Source organism: Osmia bicornis, chromosome 11, assembly GCF_907164935.1.
Source record: "Osmia bicornis bicornis chromosome 11, iOsmBic2.1, whole genome shotgun sequence".
In the NCBI taxonomy this organism is placed as follows: domain Eukaryota; kingdom Metazoa; phylum Arthropoda; class Insecta; order Hymenoptera; family Megachilidae; genus Osmia; species Osmia bicornis.
The window spans coordinates 7,348,593-7,369,415 of record NC_060226.1 but is presented as its reverse complement, the minus strand read 5'-3'; the positions used below and the strand labels follow the sequence as shown (position 1 = coordinate 7,369,415).

Genomic DNA, 20,823 nt, shown 5'->3' with positions numbered 1-20,823 from the left:
AATAAGTCGTAAGAAAAGATACGGAACGTTATAGATACGGCTGATAATATTTATAATTATAACAATCGTATCAGAAGTCTGCAGTACTTCTGATTGTAGTTAATCCGTAATGGGTATGTTGACCCCCGTTGAATATTGTTTACTTGAAATTATTTTTGTATATAATCCCGCAAAATATTTTTTTTCGATTTGTCTATCCATCTCGGAGTAATCGGTGAACATACATTAAAAAAAAAAAGAAATCCTCCTTTTTCGAAGTCGGTTAAAAATATACCGTGTTTAAGTTTACGTATTTTGTATATACATGACTAGTTCCGTTCTTAGGTGAAAAGTCGCGATTTTCGAAAATTTTAATTACTTATAACTTTTAAATGCGTTCACCGATCTCGATGAAATTTTCAGCATACACATAATTTCTTTGAATCTACGAAAGACATATTTTAAATTTTCATTATAAGCTCACATAAAAAAGTTGAAAAATTACCTTTTCCTATTTCTTTCCCGATTTCGACAAATTGTAATTTTTTAAAATGACAAAAGCACATATCCTAGTAAATTAATTTATATAGCTTCTCGAAAAACCTCAAGTCATTTGGTCCAATTTTAAATGAGGTATTCTGTTTCAAACGGTGGCCGAATACTTTTGCACGCTACTATAGTTATGTACCTAGACTAATCATTGCAACATGGCGATATCAAAACGATATTATCGTTACAACGAAAAAGTGCATTATCGCCTGTAAGCGTTATATTTGCCAGGAACTATTGAACGTAGAGGAATGATAAGAATAATATCCATAAATTGTCCTTCTTTGCACGTCCATTTGTTAGCTTGATTTTAATGATACCAGCAATTCGAGGTCCTCGATTGAAAAGACTCGCTGAGAATGTGTATAAAATAAATGATTTAGTATGCTCCTATGATAGCAGCACGACGAAAACAAGCAAAAGATTAACGTGAAATATTTGAATACGTTGAGAAATATTCGACATCAATTTCTGCAATTCAGGATGATTGTTTTGCGTTTCATGTCACATATTTCGAATAAACTAGGCACGATCACCTTGAACGAACGTAGGACAATCACGATGCATATTTTTTTTTTCTTAGGATTATTTGCACAGATGCACCTTCAATTTCAAGTACCATCGACTGTTCCGTGTCTCTGGAAAAAAATACAATGTCAGTGGAGAGACGAACATTGAACATTCTTAATGATCAAAATTAAAATTTTCAAGAATCTTAAAGATTTGTAAAGCCATAAAAATTTCAAACTAGCGCGGCACGGTCTTCAAATCCCTTACCAAAATGATGGCCGAAGAAGGAAAAAAAGTGAAAAGGACGATGAAAGTTGGAGACTCGTCCCATTGAAGAATTTGAGAGTCGATCGCCATAGCGCCAGGTATCCAAGAACCTGTGGAATCCTAAAAATAAGGCACTTTAGGGAACACCTTGAACTTGCGAATGTTCGTTTTATCGACTTGTTTCCCCCTCTTATTTTCTAAAAAAAAAAACAAAGAAGAAACTTTTAAGAAATTGGCCGATAAAAGATTGTTCACGTTGATCAATTGATTATTTTTAAGTTTACACCTCTCGTTCAATTATTATTCGATTGAATGAAAAGTAATTGTTATGAATGCGCGGAAAGTATTTAAATTTGAGAGGGTTGATGAAAATGATCGAATCATACCGAATCGTTTGATCCATACTGAAACTGTTAGAAGGAAAAGAATAGCTGGTACATACCTTCAGATGTCAGAGGAATAAAGATCAAATTTGACGAGGAGTTTGACAGGACGAGTATTCAAATTTAAAATTTAAAAATTAATTATTTTTCCTTCGATCGATCCTAATAGAAGATTCAATTTGTTCGTGATGATCGTCGACAGTACGGATTACGGACGTTAGCGTTTGGAAGTTCATTGGCATCGGGAAGTAAAACCTTTCACAGATACAGGTTGTATGAGTTTTTCGTACCTAGAACCTGTTAAAGCGTTTCAATAACTAAAGGAATGCATAATTAAATCACAGACTAGAGACGGTTATGACAGATCATATTTTCGATGAACGATGAGATATACCGTTCCTTTTACGATTCTCCTCTCGTTGAATACGAAACGTTGCGTTTTCATCCGCGGAAAGAAGAGAAACCGAGGAATATCTTCCATAGGTATATAAACAGTTTCTGCCGTACATTGCGATCCTTGACCCGATACCATAGCAGATCGTGACAAGTCGGTCCATTAGTGCATCTTCGCCTAAAAATCCTTAGATGATCGCTTAATATTTTGGGCATAAATGTATACACGAAAAAGCCATTAAGAGGAAAGTGATAGATAATACGGCGAGCGATACTTTTCGTTCGTCCCGTTTCGACAATACTTGCCTGTTTCACGATCACATGATTTATTCACCACTTTCGTGATTGAACCTTGGAAAAGTTTGCAAGAACTATTAAACTTATTATCTTCTCAACGAAGATTTCAATTACGACATTTGTGTTGAAAGCAAGACTAAGAATATATATATCTTCGCTGTACCGCGTCTTCATCCCCGCCATTTTTTGGAATTCAATGTTCGACTACAAAGACTTCAAAAACAAAGTTTCAGTCAACATTTTGGTAAAGGAAAAAGTTGTTCGGAATCACCTCAGCAACCCCCGATTTTCGGCTATTACAGGAGTTATGAGACACCCTGTACAGAGTTTGTTTATCCAAATATGAACCCCTAGGCCTCTAAATAGTAAATCATATAAATCATGCTTCATATAAGAATAAAATTGATCAAACAACAAGATGTTATCGTTACTAATGGCCATGTACTTATGTATGTATAAATTCACGCTTAGATGAATAATAATTAAGAAGAAAAACAGTCGGGTGTCGGTAAAGTTGAAATGTAACACGATCGACTAGAATCGCACCTTCGAAGGGTCTTAAAAACGAATCAAGGCCACTACACCAGTCTGAAACCGCTTTCTGGTTGCTGGTTAGTGACCTACACCCATCCCAGGACACCAAGATTTCGATTATCGTGCATGGACTCTAAGCTCCTTCCTTCCTTACATTCCTCTTTCTCTCCCTTTTGCTTCATTTTTTTCTTTTCTTTTTCTCTCTTCCGCTCTTTCTTCTATTCTGTCGTTGGCCACCTATCTTCACTGTTTCATCTTGCCCAATTTTTGCGTAGGTGTCTCATGAATAAATACAATTCCTTTAATTATTTAAAATTTATTCCTGTTAGCCAGCATTAGTTACGTTTGCCAATCTTTAAACCATCGAATTTGATCTTTATATTTGTCTTCTACATGCGTTAAGGGTTGCTGAAGCGCTGCTACACATTTTTATATCATACTCTGCTTTTCACATACTCGCTACCTATACCGTAAAAGACCTAGAAATACCTATTGATTATATCGCCCTTCTATGCTTCTTAAAGAAAAATTTAAGTTCATAAAGGATAACTTTAGATAATTTAAAAGAAAAAAAGTAATGAAATGTTAAGGAACCTTTGTGAGAATGATGAACCATCGTGAGAGGCAAAAGGTAAAGGATAAAGCGATCCGGAGCCAATGTCTTTTTTCTTAGGAAGTAACGACCTTCAAACTTCTGAGACTTTTATGATTCCTGCGAAGAAACATTATAATAAAATGATATGCCGTCGTAAGATTATTTATAATAAATTTAGAAAAAAAAAAAGAGAAGAAACTTTGTCAATAAAATTCTGTCATCCACAGACTCTCAACGTTTATGTAATAATTACACGAGACAGAAGGAAAATTTCTTCGATATTTCCTCGAGGAAATAACTGTCGTTAGCAGGATCCATCTGTCTTGGACAGATTTTAACCCCCGTGATATTAGCAGTATAAAAGTATGCTGTTCTCAGCATTTCAGAACACTTCCACCTAACGCGCCTGGTAGAAGCATTACTTGCTTGCACTGCTAACAGTTGTTCCATTGGAAAAGAACAGGTAACTCTAAATAAAATTTTACATTCTAACGTTTGTGTATATTCTTAAAATATAATAAATTGATACTTAACTATTGGAAAAGGAATTGGTAGGAAATATTCTATATTCTTCTATTAATCCTATGTTTAGAAACGAGCCATGGCATCGACAAAGTACGTGATCATCGTAATTATGATGCTGGGAGTAGCATACCAAGCTTTAGGAGTAGCTGAAGAGTCTAACAGAAATCTTGTAGGTCCAAACTTCCCGTACGGCAGAGGACTGGTAAAAATATGATATAAAAAATTAATAAATATTAAAAAGCAATTGTATTACATTCATAATAACAATAGTAAATAGAATGTTGTCTTTACAGAATAACGAATTGCAACTTGCTAGACTGCTACTTCTGCCACAATGGCTCTGTCATCCTAAACGCAATTCTGAGCTAATAAACTCGCTGCTGGGTCTACCGAAAAACATGAACATCGCTGGAAAATAAATGCTGCTGGATAACTATTTTATGAACAGTAATATATTTCATAAAATTCAGTGGTAATTAAATTGCGTTTTATTTATCATGTAAACTCCAAAAATCTTTGGAGCTTAATAAAAGGTTATCAGTAATAAATAAATGTAAAAGAGTATGCTGTTGTTGATCTTTTCTTCAACCAACTAGAAAGCAATCACTGTTATTTCAATTCGCAGAGAATTCGTCGTATGTATCTAAAACTTTAAATGAAAACCACCACCGACAGGCGGTTGTCTTCCACCTTCCATAAGACCCATGTGAAAACCGGAATTACTTAAATCAGCATCGTCACCGTCTCCTAATTGTTTATACTCTTTTCCACCGCTTGGCGGTTTCGGTGAAGCATTTGCCGTTCTCAAACCAAGCTCTGACTTGGCCGGCCACGTAGGAAACATTTGTGGATCTATCGGTAAAGGTGCTTCTGTAAAATAACCATGTTTCACAGCATCTTCTGCTGATATTCGTTGTTGAGGGTCGTAAGTGAGAAACCTGAAAACATTTGTTCAAATCATGACAAAGAACGAACAACATTAATCTTTAAAAATAGAGTTAATCAAAGAGGAAAACATACTTGTTTAATAATTCGATACCCAAATCTGAGAGAGACAAACTAAAACGTTGCCTTAAATTGTTTACAGGATAATGAGCAAATGGAATCTTTTGCACCATTGGTAGTTTACTGTATCCTGGCCATATACGATCATTCGGTGTACCCAGTTCCTTGAATATCCTGTTTAATTGATCAATTTCAGATTTACCTGGGAACAGTGCCTCCATTCTTAGTAACTCTGCAAAGATACACCTAAAAAGACATTATTTTGTTAGTGATAATACTAATGTAAAAAACAATGAGGCTTTCGAAAACCTCCATGCTGGCCAGAAATCCTTCTCGCAATCATGATTTTTATCAAAAAAGAATTTATTTCCAAAATTTCAGCCAATTCGGAGCATGGAGGTTTTCGGAAGTTTAGTCAGAAATGAAAAATAAAGTACATCGTTTTTCTTACCCAACTGACCACATGTCGACCGGAGTACTATATTCTTTCTCGCTAAGCAGTAATTCAGGAGCTCTGTACCAAAGTGTTACAACAATCGGGGTATACTGTCTTAGAGGAGAACCGTATTCCCTAGCTAAACCAAAATCACCAACCTTCAAAACACCGCGATGACTTAATAACAAATTCGACGTTTTCAAATCTCGATGCAGTATCCAATTATCGTGCAAATGTGCAACTGCTCGCAGTAATTGTTGCATAAGACACTTAACCTCTCCTGTAAAAAAGATATTCGTGTTCTCATTCTGTACCATATTTTCTCTATAGGGTATACAAAATTTACCTGGTATAAAAACTTGTTTCTTTTGTTTCATTGTTTCCATCAATGATTTCAAATCATGCTCCACATAATCCATTACAATAAATATTTTATCCATGTTACTACCGACCACTATTTCTCTGACAGTAACGATATTTGGATGCTGTGCCTGTAGCAAAGTGTTTATCTCCCTAAGACTGGTAATCGGGAATCCCTCTTTTTCCTTCTCCATTTTTAATCGCTTAAGAGCAACAATTTCATCCGTACGTTTGTCTCGTGCTCTGTAAACTACACCGTAAGTACCCTCCGCGATGCGGTTCAAACACTGAAATTCTTCCACACTTCTACAACCTGTAAAACATATTTCATTGTACAATATGAAGATTAATCGCAAGTGTATAGATATAAAAAGTCTGGCTTTTTTACCTTGAATCGCTGGTAAATACGGTGGCAATTCAGGCTCCTCTTCTTTCTTCTCCTCTTCCTCGACAATCTTTGTCGCGCCGTTCGAATCAACGTGACCAGGTGATTCTCCGTCTGAGTGATCCGATTTGGCTAACCGATCCACGGATAACGGGCTTGGATTATTATAATCGGAACCATCATTGGAGTCAGCGTTAGAACCTTTATTCGAATCGTTCGACTCATCGTCGTCCTCACTGCTAGACTCTGATGAATCAGAAGAATGTCTGTCTGAAGATCTTTCACGAATACTCCTTTGACCGTCGGATGAATGTCTGGACCTACAAAACAATAGTCAACAACGTGGTATCAAAGTTTTCAAAATACAGTAAAACCTCTACAAGTCGTCATTTTAAAATTTACATGGTCGTCGAAAATTTCTTGATCCCTTGAGTGACGACTTATCGAGGTTTTACTGTATTCTATTAGAAAATTTATGAAAGCTTACTCGATAGATTTAGAACGAACTTCGTCCGAATGAACCGGGCTTGGACTTTCATCTGAAAGTTCTACGACAGACGGATCTTGATTGTTATCAGGGCTTAATGGTCGTTTTTCTCCTCTTTTCATTCGTCGCGCTTGCAATTCTAATCTGGAGACTTCTTTCCTCCTGGCCATTTCTCTGTCAGCTTCTAACAATCTTTCCTTTCGAAGCTCTTGCTCGGTCATTTCCTTTGGATCCTTTGGTTGCATCGGTATCTCATTGATTTCCATATCATCAGCGTCCTCCGTAACAATTTCCATCGCTTCGCGTAACTGTTTCTCTCTATGCTCTTTTTCACGTTCCGCTTTTTCTCTGTCTCTATCACGAAGTCGATCGTGCTTATGAGATCTCTTGTGTCGTTTCTCACTTCTTTCAGGTCGTTCCATCAGCTCTGTTTCCGAGTATTGCTCCTCCATTACTCTCATGTGTCTGTGATCCTCTATGCGTATCTCACGGCGCTCTCTAACGTCATCCGCGATGGTACGTACTTCGCGACGTTCTCGCATGTCTTCTAATCGTATTTCTCTACGCTCGCGCGATTCGCGTAACTCGCGAGTATCTTCTATACGAATTTCCCGACGAGTTTCTACTTTGTAATCTCGCATGTCTCGTGAATCTTCTCGCCTTTCTCGTCTTTTGTCCAGTAATCTGTAAATCAAATATTTTAATAAGTAACAAACCAAGAATGTATAAATTCTTTATAATAGGTCAATTTTCATACCGCTCTCTCAAATCCTCCAAAACACGATCACCTGTACTTCTCTCTTTCCTATCGTGCCTAGATTCTCTTTCTCTATGGCCTTCCATTCTCTCCAACCTTTCTAATCTTTCCCTATCCCTTTTAGAACCGTCGGAACGATCTGATCTCTCTAAAATGTCCATGCCGTGTCTACGATGTCTGTGTTTATCTCTATGCCTGTCTTCCCCGCGTTCGTGATGCCGTGACTTTCGTTCTTTTTCTTCCCTACGATCTCTCCTATCACCATGCTTATCCCGTCTCCTCGAAGAATTAGATTTGTAATGACGAACAACAGCCTGCGGTGGTTTTATATCCAAAGAATCAGCGGTATCTCCACCGTCCTCCTCTGAAAAGCTTTAAGTATACTTTTCTCAAAATGACTAACGCACTGATACACAAAAATGACTTATTAAAGTAAATAAATCTTTTTCTATTGGATCAATTTAAAGAAAAATAAATTTTAGAGCTAGAAACATTATTATTGGCTGAAAACCATAAGAAGGTATAAAATTATATGGTGAAAAACTTATCATAACCAATTTAGAGTGAAGATAAGATTAATTAAAATGAAGTATCACGTTATTCGATACCTAAAATCTTCCATATCCTTTGAGGGGCTTTTTTTTATTTCTCCGTCTTCACTTTGGTTATCAATATCCATGTCAAGTCTAGTTTCTGACATACTATATGTATATACATAAATTTATTCACGTTTAATCGATGCTACTCTGTACATAATTCCAAATAAATGAAAAATGAAACACAAACATTCCCATTCGCTATGTTTGGAGAAATAAATTACACTTTACACGTGATGCTTTCGATTTGCAACACTTGGCAATACTGTAACTGTTGTAAGAAACTGACGCTAGGAATCTTACGAGTGTTCGTTTGATTCGTTTCCATACATTTTATCGATGCTTGATTTATAAATAAATAAACAATTTATTCCACGTTCAATGTCTACTGTCTGTTTTCACGGACGATTATCACGAACCGTTCGTCAATTCCGATGGAACTTACCATTGCTTACCACGCGTGTATATATACAATGTGTGTATGTATACATAATACGTATGTATTTCTTTGATCAGTTTACAAAAAACGATCTTCCGAGGATTAGAAGTTTCTAAACATTTTTCGTCAATATTCCATTGTTTCTAAAATTTTCGTTAATAACTGACAATACAAAGGATTGTAAGACATTATTTCAAATAAAATATGAATTTTAACATAGAAAAATTACGTGACGCAACTACTTTCAACCATGAATATTTGCCCAAAGACAAATCGTCACAAATACGTGATAGCTGGTGATAGCGAAAAGTATGTTCAACGAACAAATCCGTTTTCTACAGTTTGACAGATAATCAGCTGTCAGTTTACCGAAATTTCCAAAAGATAACAATTTAATAAATAATTTACCATGGAAGCGGTACCGCGGTTACCTATGATATCTTTTCAATTAAAAATTAGTCCGGAACCCACTACATTTGGACCAAAGTTGAAACAGGTATCAACAATTGATACTATGAATCATAATATTATTAATTTTTACTATATATTTTTATTATTCGAAGTATCAAATTATTGTTTTTCTTTTACTTGTTTTAATTGGATAATCATTTATTACTTCATAGCAATTCATCCAAGTTAAATGAAATTATAATGATTTTTATTATATTTCATCTTTCAGTATATACGTGATTTTTACAATGAAGATGCAGAGTCATACACAAACGAAATACATCAGTTGGAAAGTTTAAGGGCAATGGCTATACGACCACCCATAGATATGGCTGGCTGTTTATTGTTAAAAAAATATTATTGTCAGTTACATTTTCTCCAGAGTAGATTTCCTATGGGAAAGGATGGTGCAGCAGCAATTACGTTTACATGGTAAAAGAATGCTTTGATATTAGAATTTAACAAAGGTAAATAACCTAAATATTTGTGATTTCTAATAGGAGAGACACATACGCGAACATGGTTTGTTCGCTAGCAAATATTCGTTTTGAAATAATTTCAATCTTGTATAATATCGGTTCGATGCATACTCAGCTGGGTGCGCGTACAGAAAGGACATCTGCCGATGGTATGAAGATGGCTTGTGCTCATTTTCAGTGCGCAGCATGGGCGTTTGAGCATTTGAAAAATAGCTATCCACAGCCATCCGGTGTGGATTTAGCGCCGGAATTAATGACATTTATGCATCAACTTTGTTTAGCTCAAGCTCAGGAATGTATATTAGAAAAGAGTATGCTTGATAATCGGAAACCTACCATTGTAGGTAAGTATGAAACAAATAAAAATTGCATAGATATATTAAACTTTTTGTGGCTTTAATTGTCTGCTCTTGTGTATCATTCTACAAGATATATGTATCATGCAGCAAAAGTCGCAAGACAGATAGTGGATTATTTTACTCTGGCATTAAGTACGCTTGAACAAGGTGGAAGCGAAGATGGAACAATTTCAGATACAGTTGGTACTAAAATTTATAAGGTACCTACCGAAATTAATTTCCATAATGGAATTATGAAATGCTAAAAGATCAACTTTTGTTTTACCAGAGCTGGAAACGTTATGTAAAATTCAAAAAGGCTTATCACCTAGCTGTTACTCATTTATATCAAGGACTGGCAGCTGAAGAGCAAAGAAAAATGGGAGAAAGAGTAGCATTTTATAACGTTGCATTAGCGTCTCTAAACGAAGCACAATTAATTTACACAAGTGCAAAAGGTTCGATCGGTATAACCGGGTCGGCCGAGGAGAAAACAATCGTAGAAGAGGCGCTTACATTCACGAATGACGTGATAGAAGGAAAACGTAAAGCAGCGAAAAATGAAAATGAATTTATATACCATGAGGAAATACCTGAAAAGGAAACGCTACCCACAGTAAAGGGTGCTTCTTTAGTTAAAGGAATATCGTTCAGTATTAATGATCCTGAAGTTTCAGGCCCTGATATATTTGCCAGGTAAGTATTGTCGGTTGGGTTTAAGAAAATGGGATAGGGGCTATCTATGGTAAAAAAATCAGCTCTATCGGTGGGTACCCCATTTTCTTAAATTCAACCGTATGGTCAATAAAGTATTACAAATTTGGCTTCATTATTTTTTCTATTTAACACAGACTGGTACCAATGAAAGTACACGAAGCAAGTTCTTTATATTCGGAAGAAAAAGCAAAAATACTACGTTCCGTTGGTAGTAAGATCGAGGAGAAAGATCAGCAGCTCAATACGTATTTGACATCTTTGAAATTAGAGCACCTGAGTTTATGGGATCCGGATGTTCAAACCACAGAATGGGAGCGTTTACCCCTTCCCGACGAATTAATTGAGAGATGCGCAGCCTTAAATGCGAAACAACACGTCATACAAGAACTGATTGACATAATGGAAAAATTATCGAATACCAGCCAAGATGTCGAGAAGATATTAAAAGAGATCAAGAAACTTCTTCTCGACGAAGAATTAAAGTTACCATCTAATCATACAAAAATTTTAAGTAAAATTAATCGTAATAACTAAAGTAATCGAGTTTCTTTCATTCTTGTAGAGAAAAACAGTATCAGGATGCAGTTGGAAAAAGACCGCCGTCGATAGTGGCTACCGATTTAACCAGAGAAGCTAAAAAATACGAAGAGGCTCATAATAAAGCTTCGGAAAGTAATCATGCTCTTCACAAAGCGATAACAATGCACGTGAAGAATTTAAAAATACTTTCCCAACCTCTCGCCGAGCTTATGAACCATGTACCTTCGCCGAGCGCATACCTATCAGGTATTTTACATACTTAATATATATTATTTAAATAATAAAATATATTGAATTAATTAATATAAAATACTTTTATTTAAATGAAAGTTTTAAGTGGAAAATAATTTTATTAGATTTAAAAATTAATTTAAAATAAATAATAATTTAATAATTAATAATAAATATTGCTGATTTATGTCAATTTTTTGTGGTAGAACAAAACACTGAAAAATCTCATACCGCGATTGAATTGGAACGAATGCATACTAAAGAATTAAAACGCATTCTAAATAAAGTGGACGAGATGCGTAGACAAAGAAATGAATTGCATACGAAATTACGGGATTCAATCGCACAGGATGATCTGACGCGTTTGCTAGTTACTGCTACGTCCGATTCTGGACCCTTGGATCGTTTATTTGCAGATCAACTTAGCAAACATCAAACTCTAGTTAGTAGATACGTTTCTGTAGAATCTGGTCTATTTTTGTTCCGTTATAAAGGTTATTTATGAAAAGGAATTTACCATTACAGGTAACGTTGTTGGAACAAAATTTAGCTGCACAGGATAACATTTTAGCAGTATTGACTGATTCGTATGCTCAAACTGCTAATGTGCGGAAAGGAGTCGAGGAGATACTGAAACGTCGGGAGCACATTATCTCTTCCTTAATCAGTTCTTACGATGCTTACGAAGATTTATTGGCGAAATCCAGCAAAGGGCTCGAGTTTTATAGAAAGTTAGAAATAAATGTTTCAAAGTTACTTCAGAGAGTGAAGAGCACGTGCAAGGTACAGGAAGAAGAACGCGAGCATATACTTGCTCAGGATAGTAACAAAAATTCCCAAGAAAAGAGCGATACAGTGATATCCGCTAATTACGATCAGATCCGTAGTCGAGCCGGTAGCGGGCTTAAATTAAAGGATTACTTAAACAGCAGAACAGAGAATATTCCAAATCAATATTATAATATATATAAAGGACAGAAACAAGGTCAAGTAGACGCAACGGTAAAATCATACATGAATGATGCAATGGATAAAAGTGCAGCGGTGCATTCGGCTGGCATTCCTGTGTTGGATGCAATGTCAGCTGCAAAAATGCAGCAGTATTATCCCACAAACTACACAGATTATAAAACAAGTTTGCCTTATCCTCACGAAGCTTCTGCGTATAATGAAAATGCCATCACTGCGAGCAGTGGTTTAAATCAAAATTATATGCAAATAAATAACTCGGATGCTGTAAATGCTTATCCACAAATGATTGCAACGAGTACAGCTACTGATATAGCAAATACAACTGGGCAGTATCCAGTAAATTCTTTTCCATCTAATGGACAGTATCCTGTAACTATGGATGGACAACACGCATATTCTAATACTCAAGCTCAGTATAACTTTCCCGGAAGTACATTGCAATACGATACGTATCAGCCTTCGATCGATTACGCTGAATACAATGTTGCTCAGCAATATTCTAATCTAGATAAGACTGGTAATATCATTCAGAATGAAATAATTTCTCAAACGTCGACAGGAGCACAAGCGTCTATGCCTTCGTCGAGTATAGTTAATAAAACGGCGGATATACAAGCGCATCATTATGCTACCATGAATCAACAGGTAGCGCAACAATACAAGCCAGAACCTCAGTCAAACCTTGTTCCACAAGAATCTCTTCAGGCCGTTAGAGGTCAACATGTAATACCGGCTGATAGTTCACAGATACAAAATTATACGCTTCCCCAAGTTAATCAGAATGAAATTGTCTGTTCACAAAATTACGGACCTAAGATGTACTACAATGTACCTGAACAATATTCTCAGCAAGTGACGACAACTCAGAATACGTCCGAAGCTACGAACATCGCTGCTACTGCTCATTATATGCCAACACAATATATGAACACAAACGTCCCCCAGTCTGTTCATTCTACGACTTCGTTGACCGTTCCGGTGAACAACATACCTACTTCGTATGCTTCGAATTTACACAATTCCAGTATTGCACAATATCCGCAACAGAATGCTACGGAACAGAGTAAAATTTATACGGATATATCGTATCAGTATGGATCACAGGTACCTATCAACGATACCGCATTAAATTATCCTAGTACTTATCACAGTTTACAGCATGGAAGTGGAGTTTCGTATACACAGGCCGTGTTACCCACAGAAGCCTGTAACACCTACTCGTATACAAATTGTTCTACCAATCCTGAAATAATTCAGAGTCATACAAAGTCGTCTACGAATATCCATAATTACTCGCAAGCATACCAATATCCTCAACAATCGCATTATACCGGATACGTTGATTATCCTAATACGTACAATCAAGGGTATAATTACATGCAAGGAACGCAAGGAACTACTGTAATGACAGAACCTTATAAACATCAAATGGGTTACACGTATAATTCTACTAGTCAATGTTACGAATACAATCCCAGTAATCTTCAAGCCTCGCAACCTCTTCAAGTGTCGTCGCAACAATCATCGGAATCAACGTCGGAAACAAGCTTAAACAACGTTTACCAACAACAAGAAAGTAACGCGAGATACACGAATGCTAGCAATAATTCTATGGTCAGTCAGACTCCATCTTCTCAATATTCAGGACAAGGGTATCAACCTCAGAGTTCAAGTGATATTTATTATTCTACACCTTATGGTCTTCAAATGCAAAATCAAGGGTCTACCAGTAAAAACGAAAATTATACTAATTACAACCAAACGTACATGCAAGCTGTTAACAATGGAACAAGTACAACGACTAGCAGTAATCCTACCAAATCTACCACGAAATCGTCAGAGAAATCCAATGTGGATTTACTTTCTGATCTCGACGTTATGATAAATCATGCACCCTTAGTGCCAGAAGTACGTCCCCTTAAAGTTCAACAAGAAGAAGCTGTACCAAAGGATGTGGTTAATGAGAATGATAAAGAGAAGAGAAACGAGAAAGAACAATCCAATACTGAGCCTGTTACTGTGATCGAAGATAAAACAGAGAATGAAAATTTGCAAATTGTATGGGATACATGGTCGAACGATGTTCAACCGAAAAAAGATCCTTTAGGAGATCCAGCGGCGTTACAAAAATTTATTACTGAAGTTGAAAAATATGAAAAATTTGTTGATAGCCTACTTGTCAAAACATTAAGCGGAGCAATCAACCTTGATATAAAATGGAAAGAAGTTCAAGAATTTGAAGTAAGCTTTTAGAAATATTAAAACATTCTGTTTATAACGTTATTGAGGTACGTCTTTTAATTTCAGGAAAGAGAAAGTGGAAAACAATCGTGCACAGTAGCATTAGCGCATTCCTCAGAAAATAGAACAACGGAATGTATTCCTTATGATACAACAAGGGTACAAATATTATCACCGGATGTTTCAAATTACATCAATGCTTCCAACATCATGGAAATTACACAATGGATACCGATAACATTTATCATTACTCAAACACCGCTACCAGAGAAATTGGAAGTGTTTTGGACGATGATTTGGGAACAAGAAAGCGAGATAATCGCCTGTTTGGTATCCGATGCACAGGTAAATTTATATTTTACGCGAATACATAGATTCTAAAATCTAACAAGGGGAGTGCACGGTAGTAGAAATCGCTTTTGGAATGGAACAAAACCCTATTCAAAACTCTTTCACCGGTGTTTTTATATTTTTGTATTGTAGAAATATTTGCCCGTTCTGAAGAAACCCATTAGGGTTTTGTAACCCTATATGTATACTACAATTTCCACCTAGTGTCATTCCAAAAGCGATTTCCACTACCGTGCACTCTCCTTGTAAACTAATACGTTTCTATTTCTTCACAGTTAAACAATGAAATATATTGGCCTATAAACGAGGAAGATATTCTAAACGTTGGTAGCTTTACAATTTTATTAAAGAAAAGAGTAAATCATATTTCTTATATCCAGAGAATCATTTCTATACATAATACTAAGAAAAAATTAGAAAAGACTGTGGTGCATATGCAGTTTCTTGCATGGCCTACCAAGTAAGTTTTTACTTTCAACCTGAAACACAACTTCGTGCTTATGTAAAATTTTATTATTTTCAGCGGTTTCCCTAGCAGTCCTGGCCCATTGCTTACATTTGCAACAGACGTAATGACAGAACAAGCAATGAGACGTTGTTCGAAACCAATAGTGGTACATTGTTGGGACGGTGGAGCATTAAGTAGCTTGTTCCTTGTTGCAGCATCAACCTTGTGTCATATACGTGCTGGTTGTGGAATAGTCAATGTACCACTTGTATTCAAGGGGCTTTTGAAGTGTCGTAAACAAGTTGTAAATAAGGAGTCCCTGCTATTTGCGTATCAGCTAGTATTGTATCATGCTCAAGACATTTTAATGAAACGTAAAGATTACCTTCTTATCGTCTTCGACGTATTTTAAATGAATGAACTAAAAAGAAAAAAACCGAACACGCTTCAAATTGCAGGTGGTATTTTATCGTCTACTCGTTCAACGTTTGAAAACTTCGAAGGATTCAAAGGAAGCAAGGACAAAACATCGAGGAAAATGCATCCTTCCGATGATTTCCTTCAAAGTCTTGGTATTAATGCCCAGCGTTCCGACGCTGAGCATCAAGGTATGTTGCTATGGTAGGAATTAATGCATGTAAATTAGGGATGTGCGGCCCGACTAATGTGCTGGGTTCCCCGACTAGTCGGATCGGTTCGGAAAACATCGGGCGGGCATTCAATACATGCGCGTAGTTGGGTAGCCCGACTATTATCTGGTACCCGCACATTTCCAATGTAAATCGTTATTTCTGTCAATGAAATATCATTTGGAACTTTAGGTCGACAAAAAGGTAGTATCAGTAGCGGTGCAGCTCATTCAACTTCAACGTCGATTCAAGAAAAATCTAAAGAAGGAACAGCGATCGACCCTTTAAGTCAACTAGATCCTTTATGGTCTATTAGAAGATAATCGAACATATTTACAAACGAAATTTTACTATGCACCAATTAATAAATTTATTATTTAATTGAACATTTCCATTCCTGTTTCTAAACTTAACAGTAATAAAAAGAATAAGGTGGTTATTATTACGGCAGTGTATAAACGATGCAATTCATATTAACATAATTGACTTGGTATCCGAAGCAAAAGACTTATTGTTCAAATATTTCTTAATATTTAAGTTTTAAAGATTTTACAGTCTGCGAAACAAATAAAAATCTCAAATAAAATATATGTATAAAAACAAATTCTGTCTGTTCACATTTATTTTTTTACTCTCACCGGTGACCACGCATGTCTGTACACGTTTACAAAACAAAAGCTATGAGTACAGACATGCACCTTGAAATATATGAACCGTAAATTGTACAGTATCGCGCTTCACCGGGTTCCCACCCCTCCTCGAAGGCGTACCCCAGGAGAATGACAAAGGCTTATCCAAGAACTTAACAAAATCGTATATACTACAAATACCATTCAACATACAAGTGCTGGAATATATTTTAATAGACGCTATTAGAATAAATATGTTGTTCGCTTTTTTCGTTCGAAAGAAATATTACTTTCAAAACTAAATTATCTTATGAATCGATAATTACATTTACTAAATTAATGTTTATGGCGAGGATTTTATACGTCTTTTATAAAAGTTTCGATTACACTGCTGTTCATAGAAATATGTAATTCTGTATTTAGTGCCACGTTGGTATCTTATAGATAATTATAAAACTTATAAGTGAATGGAATTTTATGAAAAAATTTACAAAAGTTGTGGTACCGTTACTCCTTTGTTACTAATTCATCATTTTTAAATTCCTCTATTTTTCAAATCTTTCACTTTGTAAATTCGTACAAGCCAATGTTCTGTGGTGTAGGCTTCTTCTAACGTATCTAACTCAAAATCTTTATTACCGATTTCCATATTTCTGACTCTGTCATACCCAGAAGGTTTACCTGTTTAATGATTAAAATTATTATAAATAAAAAATTATACACTGTATTTATACTAGTGACTTAAATGGTTAAAAAAAACTTACCCCCTTCGGTATAAACCTGACCAAATCTATAATAACACATTTTGTACATAAGACAATTGAGCAAAACTGGAGAACCCTCTTTATCAACTCTAAACTCCCCTGCTGAATTATAATAATCCCATTCTGTTATAGATTTTCCTTTTTCGGTGCTTCCACCGATCCGTACCATCCACAGGAACTTATTAATATCTGAAATTGTAATCAGTTGAAATGTATAGTTACATTTTTAGTTACTTCATCTGATTTTTGACCTTACCGTCGGACGAATAGCCCGTAAGTCCTCCAAAAATAACAAGAACATAATTAACATCTAGTTCTCTCATTATTTCATAAGCTTTCTCCTCAGAACTTGCCATTGCCTGACCAACCCTTGATATGTGAGTATTATTCCATGTATTATTGTCTACTAAGATCGTACGATTCGCCATTGCTGTGATCTGATATCCATAATCCCACCAGGACATCACCTTGGCATTCTGCATTTAAAAAATACAGTTCCAAATGTTATACATGACAATTTTATTTCTTTATTGAATTATTCAAAATACTACGAAATTACTTCTGGTGTGTTCATGCGTAACCAGTAATATGCTTCTCTGAAATCGTCGAATATCATTCGACCACCGTCGGGAGAACGTGCTGATAGTACAATACTAGGCGAACTATAAGCTTCCGCTGTAACCCATGTACAGTGAATGACATATGAAAAGAACAGAATGCACATTAGGGTTATGAAAAACGTAGCAATCTGAAAACGAATATACAGACATATATTATAACATTTATTTCATTGTGTGTGTATGCATGTATATATTTTGATTACGATTGATATTATTACCTCACTTCTGAGTACGTAATTACTTTCAAACTTTTTAGACTTTTTATCGCTAACTTTTCCTCTGTCTAATTGTTTCATGTAAGTAACAAGTAAAGAGGAGGCTCCGATTCCACCCAGAATACACATTACAGGAGCAAGGACTAACATCAAACGAACCATTACACCCTGTACAATTCAAGAAATATTCAAACATTAACTTCAATTTCTTCGCAATGTAAATTTTAAGTACAATTATACTCACAGCAAAGTACAAACTCGTAACTCCATATAGAATAAGAAAAATATTAGAGTCCGTTAATTTTGAAAAGCAAAAGTATAAACCTAATGGAAATAAGAACACTAAAATCTGAAGATCGAAATAAAACGAGCTCCACGATGTTGGTTGATGCTCCGAAACGGAAGCAATTATGGGTATATGATTTTTTGCGTAAGATGGATCCAAAAGTGAATAAAAACGTCCGGTCCAAGGCGATATTTTTCCTTAAATAAGATCAATAAATTTAGAAGTTAATTTGCCTCGTAACTTATGAAAAATCATTGTTTAACATTATGTATACCAGTTATCGTTAAAATAACGCCCAAAACGAATGAAATGGTGACAGCAGAAATAACAAGTCCACGGAATAATACTTCAAAGTCGTCCTGTGACACTTTACTGCGTAAATAATCAACTAGAGCATGAATCTGACAAAGCCCAAAAACTCCTAATGCCTGAAAGAAATAAAAGGCAGATTTATACGAAACATTTTTTTAATTTAAATTAATGCAACTGTAGCTTATACTTACAAGCATGTGCTCAGAACTTTGAACAGGTTGAAATCCAACAAATGATATTTGCATGGATAAAATTGTTCCTAAACAGTATAAAATACTGTATGCAACGTAGATTCTATGAGAAAATCTACCAGTTACCATTAACGTTAAAACGTGTAAAGGAATTAAATTAATCAGAAACACGTAACCACCCCAAGAAGACACCATATAAAAATATGCAAGAGCAGCGCATGTAGCCCAATAAATTGCTCCTGTTTTAACTGCTTTGATCCACATGTAATATGTAAATAACATACAAAAGATAGCTATGCCTTCGTTATCGTAAGATCCTGCCACTGATCGTGATATATAACCAGGAACAATTGCTATCATAGCTGCAGCGAACAATCCTGATGCAGAATCCTTCAAATTATGAATAGAAAAAAATGTATGATTTACTGTATTGGCATAATAAAAATATCTTATTTGAAAACCTTTACCTTCAGTTCTTTGGTAAGCATGTAAGTAATGATTGTTGTTAAACTAGAAAATAATGGAGCAAGGAAGACACAAATAGTACGTATATCTAAAGTAATATTTAATAACCATAAAAGTCGGTATAATGCTGCTGATGTTATCATTAAACCAGGATATATTGTTCCTGTGAAAAATATTAAACTTGTATTATATTTATATTACAAAAACAAGATATATACAGTATGAATTAAAGCGACGCATACCTCCGATTATCCTGCCTAAAGGATACCAAACCCGATCATCAAACCAATTATGAAAACTATAAAATCCATTTTCAGCTAAGTACTTTGTTGTGCGATAGTTAAAATATGGATCAAATTCGTGAATAACGCTCTCAAATCTTAGTACTGAAAACAACCTTGTAGCAAATGCTAAAAAGAAATAATATTTCATGTACAAACATATGAAACATTATAAGAATGTCTTCTGCAATTATTTATAAATCTTACATAATATTGCTGCAAGGGATAACACAGTCAATTTTAAAAGTGTTTCCTGTTTTTGCGCAGACATACGCAAACCTCTTGTCTTCATTAATGCAGTCATTTTGAGACTTTGAGGTACCTTTCCAAGCAGTCAAGCCACCACCTTTGTTTAATTCATCTACACAAAATGAAAAATATACATTACTTGTTTTGATATAAACAATATCTCTTATTCAGGATAAAAATTATAATTGTTTCACATGCCAAAATCCATCAAACATTTTAGAAATATAAACAGGAAGGATTTCTAATGTATATTAAATAAACTATAATAACAAAATATGTTATGAAGAACACATGGCGTTTGTCATTCAGTGTTAGGTTAAGCTTTCTTATTGATGTAAAGATGTTTAAAATTGTTCAATATTCAACACATCAAAATCTATTAATACAGCGGTGAAAATACTACTTCAATAAAGCATAGCGTTTACGTGCTGAAAAATGAAATTACGAAAATTTAAATGATGCCGTCTATCTAAAAACTGACCACGTACACAAAATTACCGGCCGGCGACATATGTACATATATTCTGAATCATATATAATTTACTCTTCTGCATCGTACATTTGCGTAATTTTATAAATATTATGTAGGTCGTAATGTGAACTTACGAATTTATGAATCTTACAATATAAGAAAAGTAATAAAATAACAATATCATTTAAATTACTAACTCAGAACAGCGCGAGTCGAACGAAAAAAAGCATAGATCAAAATTGACTACTAGTTATCCTACTCGCATATCTGATAAAATGAAACAAATCACCGAATATAAATGTACAAATGTATTAATTGAGAAAATAAAGCGAAAGTATTTAAATTAAAGACAATAGATATTATTTGGTACCACGAGATATAAAAATATTAACTTTCGAATTGAAAATAAAATTGCTTCGCGAAGATCTTTGCGCCATCTTGAACAG

The 20,823-nt window shown here is 35.1% G+C and overlaps 4 protein-coding genes and 2 long non-coding RNA genes across 8 annotated transcripts; 2 read left to right on the top strand and 4 right to left on the bottom strand.

Annotated features, from left to right (window-relative positions):
- Positions 1 to 553: 553 nt before the first annotated feature.
- On the bottom strand, positions 554 to 1,831 carry LOC114873386. Its single transcript, XR_003788927.2, has 3 exons — positions 1,748 to 1,831; positions 1,306 to 1,502; positions 554 to 1,166 (listed from the first exon to the last, which is right to left on the bottom strand). It is a non-coding gene; the product is annotated as an uncharacterized LOC114873386 (long non-coding RNA).
- Positions 1,832 to 3,301: 1,470 nt separating this feature from the next.
- Positions 3,302 to 4,113, bottom strand: LOC123988321. Of its 2 annotated transcripts, XR_006829905.1 has the most exons (4): positions 4,042 to 4,113; positions 3,761 to 3,976; positions 3,507 to 3,624; positions 3,302 to 3,391 (listed from the first exon to the last, which is right to left on the bottom strand). It is a non-coding gene; the product is annotated as an uncharacterized LOC123988321 (long non-coding RNA). The 2 variants fall into 2 exon arrangements; XR_006829904.1 differs by having other exon boundaries at positions 3,507 to 3,976.
- On the top strand, positions 3,907 to 4,596 carry LOC114873385 (pigment-dispersing hormone peptides). The gene is made up of 3 exons (XM_029181655.2): positions 3,907 to 3,970; positions 4,100 to 4,234; positions 4,326 to 4,596. Exons 2-3 carry the CDS (start codon positions 4,109 to 4,111, stop codon positions 4,449 to 4,451), a joined length of 252 nt encoding a protein of 83 aa, XP_029037488.1. The 5' UTR covers positions 3,907 to 3,970; positions 4,100 to 4,108; the 3' UTR covers positions 4,452 to 4,596.
- LOC114873380 (cyclin-dependent kinase 11B) lies at positions 4,467 to 8,501 on the bottom strand. Its single transcript, XM_029181643.2, has 8 exons — positions 8,071 to 8,501; positions 7,463 to 7,834; positions 6,706 to 7,389; positions 6,222 to 6,538; positions 5,820 to 6,146; positions 5,489 to 5,753; positions 5,053 to 5,283; positions 4,467 to 4,970 (listed from the first exon to the last, which is right to left on the bottom strand). Exons 1-8 carry the CDS (start codon positions 8,160 to 8,162, stop codon positions 4,676 to 4,678), a joined length of 2,583 nt encoding a protein of 860 aa, XP_029037476.1. The 5' UTR covers positions 8,163 to 8,501; the 3' UTR covers positions 4,467 to 4,675.
- Positions 8,502 to 8,599: 98 nt separating this feature from the next.
- Positions 8,600 to 16,281, top strand: LOC114873379 (tyrosine-protein phosphatase non-receptor type 23-like). 2 transcript variants are annotated; one of them, XM_029181641.2, is made up of 14 exons: positions 8,600 to 8,993; positions 9,177 to 9,379; positions 9,448 to 9,770; positions 9,873 to 9,985; positions 10,054 to 10,460; positions 10,616 to 10,963; positions 11,044 to 11,267; positions 11,459 to 11,694; positions 11,778 to 14,465; positions 14,532 to 14,810; positions 15,092 to 15,276; positions 15,340 to 15,638; positions 15,723 to 15,872; positions 16,086 to 16,281. In XM_029181641.2, exons 1-14 carry the CDS (start codon positions 8,907 to 8,909, stop codon positions 16,214 to 16,216), a joined length of 5,673 nt encoding a protein of 1,890 aa, XP_029037474.2. In that variant the 5' UTR covers positions 8,600 to 8,906; the 3' UTR covers positions 16,217 to 16,281. The 2 variants fall into 2 exon arrangements, with proteins under 2 accessions (XP_029037474.2, XP_029037475.2); XM_029181642.2 differs by lacking the exons at positions 8,600 to 8,993; positions 9,177 to 9,379 and having other exon boundaries at positions 9,680 to 9,770; positions 9,856 to 9,985.
- A 411-nt stretch (positions 16,282 to 16,692) lies between these two features.
- On the bottom strand, positions 16,693 to 20,747 carry LOC114873383 (dolichyl-diphosphooligosaccharide--protein glycosyltransferase subunit STT3A). Its single transcript, XM_029181651.2, has 12 exons — positions 20,394 to 20,747; positions 19,864 to 20,017; positions 19,618 to 19,785; positions 19,378 to 19,538; positions 18,911 to 19,300; positions 18,682 to 18,835; positions 18,366 to 18,604; positions 18,125 to 18,289; positions 17,846 to 18,034; positions 17,543 to 17,762; positions 17,287 to 17,475; positions 16,693 to 17,203 (listed from the first exon to the last, which is right to left on the bottom strand). The coding sequence occupies exons 2-12, from the start codon at positions 19,958 to 19,960 to the stop codon at positions 17,058 to 17,060; spliced, it is 2,118 nt and encodes a 705-aa protein (XP_029037484.1). The 5' UTR covers positions 19,961 to 20,017; positions 20,394 to 20,747; the 3' UTR covers positions 16,693 to 17,057.
- Positions 20,748 to 20,823: the final 76 nt, after the last annotated feature.